Source organism: Rhinopithecus bieti, unplaced genomic scaffold (genome assembly GCF_001698545.2).
Source record: "Rhinopithecus bieti isolate Rb0 unplaced genomic scaffold, ASM169854v2 scaffold_3858, whole genome shotgun sequence".
NCBI lineage: Eukaryota > Metazoa > Chordata > Mammalia > Primates > Cercopithecidae > Rhinopithecus > Rhinopithecus bieti.
Window position 1 is genome coordinate 284,851 of NW_016804227.1, and position 9,283 is coordinate 294,133.

Below are 9,283 nucleotides of genomic sequence, written 5' to 3' on the forward strand. Positions count from 1 at the left end.
AGTGCTGGGATTACAGGTGTGAGCCACTGCACCCAGTTTGCATCATCTTCAATCTGTGCTTTCTTTTTTTTTTTTTTCTTTTTCTTTTTTTTTTTGAGATGGAGTCTTGCTCTGTCACCAGGCTGGAGTGTGGTGGTGCAATCTTGGCTCACTGCAACCTCCGACTCCCTGGTTCCAGTGATTTTCCTGCCTCAGCTTCCTGAGTAGCTGGGATTACAGGCATGCACCACCATGCCCAGCTAATTTTTGTATTTTTAGTAGAGACGGGGTTTCACCGTGTTGGCCAGGATGGTCTCGATCTCCTGACCTTGTGATCTGCCAGCCTCGGCCTCTCAAAGTGCTGGGATTACAGGCATGAGCCGCCGTGCCAGGCACAATCTGTGCTTTATTTGCAGGAATTGTTTTCAGCTATGAGTCCATTCTGTGAGGGTTAATTTAGTCAAAACCAGATAACATCACTCAACCAAGCTGGCTCAGGCTCACAGCCCCTCCAGGCCACTGTGCACTTCCCCACCCTGCACTGTGGGCACAGCAGTCACACAGCCCTGCCTGCTGCATCCAGACAGGATTGGTTAACGGGAGGCAATGAAAGAATAAGAAGGACACGGCAGTCAGATCAGGGTCCTCTTCCCCATGAGTCCCCCAAAACTGGGGACCCTCTTACACAGCTCCTCTCAGGCAGGCCTCTCCTCCAGGGACCCCCTCCATGCCCCCTCACCCTGGGCTGGTAACTGCTGCCACCCCTCCAAATGTGCCAGTCCTTACTGATCTCCTTTAACTCCCCTCCCCCGTGCATGGTAAACATCCCCTTTATCAGACTCTCTCCAGTTAGCCCCAGTAAGTGGCACTTTCTGTTTCCAGCCAGGGTCCTGCCTGGTATGCGCCCTACAGCCAAGTTACAAGCCTCTCATTCGCCTCTCTTTCCTTCCCTTCCTTTTCCCTCCCTATCTTTTTTGACAGGGTCTCACTCTGTCACCCAGGCTACAGTGCAGCGGTGCAATCATAGCTCACTGCAGCCTCAACCTCCTGAGGTCAAGCATCCTCCCACCTCAGCCTCCCAAGTGGCTGGAACTACAGGCATGAGCCACCATGCCTGGCTAATCAAAAAAAAAAAGTTAGAAGAGACAGGGTTTCACTTTGTTGCCTAAGTTGATCTCCAATTCCTGGCCTCAGGTGATCCTCCCACCTTGGCCTCCCAAAGTGCTGGGATTGTAGTTGTGAGCCACTGTGCCCAGTCTTCTTTCTAATGAGAAATTTAAAATTCTGGCCAGGCGTGGTGGCTCACACCTGTAATCCCAGCACTTTGGGAAGCTGAGGAGGGTGGATCACCTGAGGTCAGGAGTTTGGGACCAGCCTGGCCAACACGGTGAAACCCCATCTCTACCAAAAATACAAAAATTAGCCGGGCATGGTGGTGCACGCCTGTAATCTCAGCTGCTCGGGAGGCTGAGGTGGGAGAATTGCTTGAACCTGCGAGGTGGAGGCTGCGGTGAGCCGAGATCGCGCCACTGCACTCCAGCCTAGGCGAGACAGAGCGAGACCGCGTCAAAAAAAAAAAAAAGAAAAATCTATTATTTTCTTCCCTCCCCACGTAATTGTTTTGCACCCGGGGTGAGTGCCCCCCACTTTGCAGACCTGCCTAGACTTGTCCCCACAAACATGATGGCTAGAGTTGGAGTTGGGCTAGCGCTGCCTCTTGTTCACTGGGTTCACGTGGGCACGCGGCTCCACTCCGGTCACTGCTTCCTGGGCAGTGGGATGACGTGGGAGGTGGACCTAGGGGGGACAGGGTTGCTCCTGCCCATGTCCAGCATTCTAGAATTGTCCACTTCTAGGCAGGGTGTTCCAACATCAGTGCTGGACTGGACCACCCAATTCCTTTGGCCGCTTGACTCAGCCCAAACCCGTGCCCCCTCCAGGACCCTGGGCAGGGCAGCCCCAGCTCCAGGTAACCAGCACTGAGAAGAGTACACCTGTCACCGCCTGGCAGGGGCTCGCTCCTTTCTCCGAGGCTGCTCATTCGCGAGGCCTGAGACGCAGACCATCACCTTCCCAGGGCCCAGCCTGGCCTCAATGCAGGCCTCAGAGAGAGGGACAAAACCCTGCCCGCCTCCCTCCCCTCCCCAAGGCGACCACCAGTGTCCTGGCGGGGCACAGGGCCTCTTCCAGCTCTGGTCCGGCTTCCTGGCTGCAGCTGGTTTGCGTCCGTGGGGGCCTCCCGCGGGGAAACGGAGGCCCCTTCTCTAGGCTCCCACATCCTTCTGGGCTGCCCCAGCAGAGCGCGCGGCTCTGCGAGGCAGATGGGCCTCGCAGCTCCCAGTCGAGAGCTGTCGCTCGGAGAAAGATGAATGAATGAAAGCGGAAAGGGGCGGGGAGGGGCGGGGCGCGCAGGCTCGCTGCGCCCCTGGCCGGGCCGCAGCGGGGGCGTGGCCTCTAGAGGCGTGTCCTTGGGTGTGGGGGCGGGGTTTTCTGGTAGGGGCGGCCGCGCAGGGCTGTTCCCACCGCGGCCGCCCGCGCCCCGCCCCGCCTGCCGCAGCTCGCAGGCCCCGCCTCGCGTCCGCCCCTCCTGCTCGCTCCCCAAGCGGACGCCCGCGGCCAACCGAGCCGGTTCCCCCGCGGTGTCCGAGAGCGCCGCCCGGCCCGGCCGCCCGCGCCCTCGCCCCCGCCTCCCGGGCCGCGGCGGGCGGCTTGCGGGCCCGCCCGCCCCAAGCCCCCAGCCCGCCGGGCCGCCGTCGAGCTGCATGAGGTTGACGCCCTACTTTGTTGCACCTGGAGGAAGAACGTATGGGAGAGGAAGGTGCGCGGCGCCGCGGGGTGTGGGGCGAGGGCCTGGGGGGGTGCCCGGGGCAGCCCGGGGCATGGGAGGGGGCCGGGGCTGCCAGGAGACCGCGCCCCTGCCTCCTCCGGGATGAGCTCGTCCTTCCGAAGCCCGCAGGCCCCTCCCTGTCCCCTCCCGCCCGGGATCCCCTCCCCGGCCCCGGCGAGCTGTCCTCCCGCGGGTCTGGGAACCCCTGGACCCTTTTCCTCCCCCTGCTCCCCCTCGCGAAGGACTCCCAGGCACTGCCAGCCCCGCGCCGGCCTCCATCCGCGTGCTCTGTCCACCACCCGGGCCTCGCCCTGGGGCCACCCTTTATCCAGTCTCGGAAGAAAGAGCGGCCGGGGAAGCCGCAGCCCTGGGTCCCAGTGGCCGCCCGGTGCCTGCCCGGCTCTGTGACCTTGAGCCAGGCGCCGACTCCCTGGGCCTCAGTTTCCCCTTCTGTACATTTGGAAATCGGGTAGTTGCCCCCCGCCCAGTGTCGGTGATTGGGGGCCAGATGGGTAGAACGGAGAAAGGCGTCCAGGGAGCCGAAGGCCGTGTACTGCGGGACCCTCATCCACTCTCCCTCCCCGTGCCCCAAACCCGGTGCCTGCCGTCAGTCTTGGCTGGGAGCATGACTCATCCTAACCTCCTCTTTAGCCCCTTCTCCCTCACTGGGGCCCAAGGCGCAGTACTGTACTGCAGTTAGGGTTCAAGGACTCCCCCAAGACTTCCCCAGCCTAGGACAGGGTCTGGGGGACCCTCCTTGGTTCTCCTTCGCTGACCTGTCACATAGATCCACCTGGCCCCAAGGCAGGGCCTGACTCGGCACCTCCCCCTGCCACCAACCCTTCCCAGGCCTGATTGGGGTAGGGGCCCACGTTCCTGTAGCCCCTACCTACCTAAGGTCCCTGCATCTTCATGGAGGGGCAGGCCGTTGTGGCCTTGAGATCTAGCTATGTGACTGGGCAAGCCATGCCATCTCTGGGGCTCAGTCTCCCCTTCTGTACAGTGGGGAGGAGCAGACCTGGGGCATTTTCCAGGGCCCACCAGCTCCAAGGGTGCCAGGCCCCAGGGATGACTAAGCATGCCTGTGGCTGGCTAGAGGAGGTGCCAGGCCTCCCTAGGACAGGTGTCTGGGAGTACCCAGCTCTGCAGCCCCTTTCCTTCGCCAAGCCAGGGAATTCATTGCCAAGGGTCTGTTAGGGCTGGCACCTCCAGGCTTCCTGCCCTTGACCTCCCAGGTGGCTTCAGCCCAGAATGCACTAATCCAGCCCTGTCCAGTGCCTGCCTTTGAAGGCCCCATCTTAGTACTTCTTCCTGGGCAGGCGAGGGAGGAAAGGAGGCTGTGATAGGAATGTCCCCCACTGCCTTATCCCTAAAGCCACTGCTTCCTTTCTCCCCATTTACCTTGCCAGACCCACTGCTATAGCGGGAGGTGGACCTGATCCTCCTCCTAGGCTGATACATAGGGAAACAGGGCCAAAGAGGTTTGGCAGCCTAGTCAGTATCTCAGTAAGACAGGCCAAGCACCCTTTCTTCTCCTGTTTGGCACAGTGACTGCCCTGCCTGGGTGCTGCATGGGTGCAGTGTATGAGGATTGGTGCAGGTGTAGGTACATGTGGGGTGGGCAGGGCAGCCTGGGCCTGCACCAGAGCACACCTCCTGAGAACGCTTCCCAACTCCCCTCCCACCCCTGCAGGAAGCGAGTTGCCCGTGTGTGCAAGCTGCGGCCAGAGGATCTATGATGGCCAGTACCTCCAGGCCCTGAACGCGGACTGGCACGCAGACTGCTTCAGGTAGGGTGGGGTGCCCAGGGCCTGCGTTGCCCTAAGCAAGGCCTGCCAGAGAGGACAGGCTGGTCAAGGAATGGAGGAGGCTGGGGTATGCCTCCTGGTGCCGTCCCCCATTGTGACTTCGTGGCCTCAGTTTACCATTTATGACGTGAGGTGTTTTGACCAGAAGATCCCTGTAGGCCTTCCTGTTGTCATTTTATTTATCTATTTTTTTTTTTCTTTTTGAAACGGAGTCTCGCTGTGTCACCTAGGCTGGAGTGCAGTGGCACAATCTTGGCTCATTGCAACGTCTGCCTCCTGGGCTCAAGCAGTTCTCCTGTGTCAGCTTCTGGAATAACTGGGATTACAGGTGTGTGCCACCATGCCCAGCTAATTTTTGTATTTTTAATAGAGACGGGGTTTTGCCATGTTGGCCAGGCTGGTCTCAAACTTCTGACCTCAAGTGATCTTCCCACCCCGGCCTCCCAAAATGCTGGGATTACAGGCGTAAACCACCGCTCCTGGCCTTATAAACCACCGCTCCTGGCCTTATTTTATGTATTTTTCTTTTTTCGAAACGATCTTGCTCTGTTGCCGAGGCTGGAGTGCAGTGGTGCCATCTCGGCTCAATGCAGCCTCCATCTCCTGGGCTCAAGTGATCCTCCCACTTCAGCCTCCCGAGTAGCTGGGATTATAGGTAGACACCACGATGCTCAGCAAATGTTTTAAATTTTTTGTAAAGACAGTGTCTCACTCTTGAGACCCAGGCTGGTCTTGAACTCCTGCCCTCAAGCAGTCCTCCTGCCTCAGCCTCCCGAAGTGCTGGGATTACAGGCATGAGCTACCGCCCTGGCATCTGATGTCATCTTAGATCTCTGAGATCTAAATCTTCGAGAGGATAGGAGAGGCCTCCAATTGAGCCAACACCTGCAATTCAGCCCCCTGCTGGCACCCAGACAGGGGGAAGAGTTGGAAGGAATGTCCCCCTTGCCTTCTGGTTGCTCATGCTCTTGCAGGGAGGGAAGACAAACCAGGCCTTGAGGGAAACCGAGCCACCTTCAGTGTCTTCCAGGCTGCTTGCAAAGATGCATAACCCGGTCACACCAGCTCCAGCCTCCAGACACACACCCACATGTAGGAAGAAAGTAGGGTCAGGGTTGTGGCGGAGGACAAAGAGTACATGAGGACCTGAAGGTCACCAGTAGGACCATCCTGAGAAACCAGGGGCAGGAGTCTACCTGCCTTAGAGTTGGCTGTAGGGCCAGAGCAGGGATCTCAAAGGATGTGAGATTTCCTGGGTAGAAAAGTAGAGTGGAGAAGGGGCATGGTGGATCACACCTATAATCCCACACTTTGGGAGGCTGAGGCGGGCAGATCACTTGAGTTCAGGAGTTCGAGACCAGCCTGGGCAATATGGCAACACCCCGTCTCCACCAAAAATGCAAAAAATTAGCCGGGCATGGTAGCGCACGCCTGTAGTCCCAGCTACTTAAGAGGCTGCGATGGCAGGATTACTTGAGCCCGGGACGTGGAGGCTGCAGTGAGCCATGATCACGCCACTGCACTCTAGCCTAGGCAACAGAGTGAGACTCCGTCTCAATTTTAAAAAAGAAAGAAAGAAAAACAAATGGAGTGGGAAAGAATTATAGGCACAGTCACCAAACGGCAAGGTTCAGGGGAGAAAACTCCATAAAAGGGTAGAAGGTGAAGCTGGGATGCCCAGTAGGGGTCAAGACATCCAGCATCAGGACTTTATTTTAGGCTTCTGCCTTGGTTTATTGTTTTAAGACAGTCTTGCTGTGTTGCCCAGGCTGGAGAGCAATGGCGCGATCTCGGCTCATTGCAACTTCCACTTCCCAGGTTCAAGTGATTCTCCTGCCTCAGCCTCCCAAGTAGCTGGAATTACAGGCGTGCACCACTACACCTGGCTAATTTTTGTATTTTCAGTACAGACGGGGTTTCGCCATGTTGGCCAGGCTGGTCTCAAACTCCTGACCTCAAGTGATCTGCCCACCTCAGCCCCGCAAAATGCTGGGATTACAGGCGTGAGCCACTGCGCCCGGCCTCAGTTTGTTTCTTTGTTTTTTCTCTTCTTCTTTTTTTTTTTATTAGAGACAGGGTGTTGCATGTTACCCAGGCTGGAGTGCAGTGGCGAGATCATAGCCCACTGCAGCCTCCAACTCCAACTCCTAGATTCAAGCGATCCTCCCGACTCGGCCTCCCAAAGTGCTGGGATTACAAGCGTGAGCCCCCGTGCCCAGCCTGGTTTTCCTTTTTTAGGTGTAATGTCTAACGTTTTCTAACATTCAGTAAGGGACAATCCTTGTTCTAAGCACTTTGCATAGTTAGATATTAGTGCTGTCTTTGTTTTGCCAGAGAGAAAATTGGGACATAGAGAGGTTAATTCTCTTGATGAAAGTCACACAGCCGGTGAGTGAAATGAACACACTTAGTGGTGTGGCTGAAAGGAGACAGACAGCATACCCTGGGGTTCTGCATCAGGTGCTCAGAAGGAGGCCTTCGGGGGGCAAGAGGGCTCTCAACAGGCAGAAAAAACCATCAGCACAGAGGTGGGATGGTTCGGACTGCTGAGGGAACAGGAACAGTTCACTTGGAAGGAACAGAATAAGTCAAGGGATTCAACAAGAAACAAACTTGAGACCGATTCGTGAAGGGCCTTGAATGCCAAGATAAGGAGCTTCAGAAGTCAGGACAGGCGCGGTGGCTCACCCCCATAATCCCAGCACTTTGGGAGGCCGAGGCGGGCGGATCACTTGAGAACCAGGAGTTCAAGACCAGCCTGGCCAACATGGTGAAACCCTACCTCTACTAAAAATTCAAAAATTAGCCGGGCATGGTGGCACATGACTGTAATCCCAGCTACTCTGGAGGCTAAGGAAGGAGAATCACTTGAACCTGGGAGGTGGAGGCTGCAGTGAGCTGAGATCACGTCACTACACTCCAGCCTGGGGGACAGAGCAAGACTCCATCTCAAAAAAAAAAAAAAAAGTCAGAAGAGAGCCAGCAGAAAGCCAGGGAGGGACTGGGGTGACATGCTGTTGAAGAATGCCATCCCAGTGGGCTGGTGGTGGTATCTAGGCAGGGAAGGGACTGTCCCAGTAACTCAAGGGTCCGAGCTCATAGGACCTGACCTGGGACAGTGACTGAGGATGGAGAGAATTTCAGGCAGAAGGGACAGTTTTTGGTGAGTATTTGTCATATTGGCTATCATGCATTGAGCATTCTTCATGGTAATTTATTAAATCTTCATAACTTTACCGTATGTGCCCAGTTTGCATGGGAGAAACAAATTCTGTGAAGTCAAGTGCCTCACTGAAGGTTGTAACATCTAGAGCTGGGACTCAAACCTCACTCCACATCGCCGCAGAGTAGGAAAGGCAGGGACTGACGGTGGCGCATGCCTATAATCCCAGCCCTTTGGGAGGCGGAGGTGGGTGAATCGCTTGAGCTCAGGAGTTCGAGACCAGCCTGGGCAACATAGCGAAACCTCGTCTCTACAAAAAAATTAGCTGAGCGTGGTGGTAGTGCCTGTAGTCCCAGCTACTCAGCAGGGCTGACATGGGAAGGTTGCTTGAGCCTGGGAGGTGGAGGTTGCAGTGAACTATGATAACACCACTGCACTCCAGCCTAGATGACAGAGTGAGATCCTGTCTCAAAAAACCGAAGAAAGAAGGAAAGAAGGAAGGGAAGGAAGGAAGGGAAGAAAGAAGGAAAGAAGAGAAGGAAAGAAGGAAAAAAAGAAGGGAAGGAAGGAAGGAAAGAAAGAAGGGAAGGGAGGGAAGGGAGGGAGGAAGGAAGGGAGGGAAGGAAGGAAAGAAAAGGCTGGGGCTTCCGGGAGGGCATGAGCACTGGTGAATGGCAGGGTGGAACCTGAAGCTGTCTGGTTTTCCAACCTGGGTACTGGGAAGGTGGTGGTTTTTGACTCTGGTGGAGTTGGGGGTCTGGTTGGGGAGGAGACATGTTCATCTGTGTTGAGCTGGAGGGGACATGGGCTATCCAGGGTGGCTGTGCCCTGCCCAGAGCTAGCCGTGGGAGCCTAAGTCCAGTTGGAGGTAGGAAAGCCAGAAAAAATGGCCCCCTGAGAGCTGGCCCTGATATAGTGAATGGGATTTGTGATGGGGCCAAGAGGAACGAAGGGAAGAACTTGGGGACCCCTGTGTCTGCGGTGAGTGAGGAGATGGAGTCTTGGGTGATGGAGAGAGGGTCAAGAGTAGATAGCCACAGAAACCACAGGAGGGAGGCTGTGATACAGGATGGATATACCTGGCTTTGGAGTGGCCTACCCCGAATCACTCACCAGGAGAGGGGTGAGGCCCCAGGTTGGGGCAGTAAGGAAGAGGCGTGTGTGGGCTGTCCCTGGTGTGGTGAAACACAAGAAAGAGGCCGGGTGCGGTGGCTCACACCTGTAATCCCAGCACTTTGGGAGGCCAAGGTGGGCAGATCACCTGAAGTCAGGAGTTTGAGACCAGCCTGGCCAACATGGTAAAACCCCATCTCTACTAAAAATACAAAAATGGCCGGGCGCGGTGGTGGGCGCCTGTAATCCCAGCACTTTGGGAGGCCGAGACGGGCGGATCACGAGGTCAGGAGATCGAGACCATCCTGGCTAATACGGTGAAACCCTGTCTCTACTAAAAAATACAAAAAATTAGCCGGGCGACGAGGCGGGCGCCTGTAGTCCCAGCTACTC

General features: G+C 56.5%; 1 protein-coding gene across 1 annotated transcript in view; it reads left to right on the plus strand.

The window, feature by feature from the left end:
* The first annotated feature begins 2,540 nt into the window (after positions 1-2,540).
* The window catches only part of LIMK1 (LIM domain kinase 1), a 37,234-nt gene continuing 30,491 nt past the window's right edge, over positions 2,541-9,283 (plus strand). The window contains exons 1-2 of the mRNA XM_017867334.1: positions 2,541-2,797; positions 4,500-4,596. Coding sequence (XP_017722823.1) covers positions 2,785-2,797; positions 4,500-4,596 — 110 coding nt within the window. The 5' untranslated portion in view covers positions 2,541-2,784. The remainder of the gene's footprint in view (positions 2,798-4,499; positions 4,597-9,283) is intronic.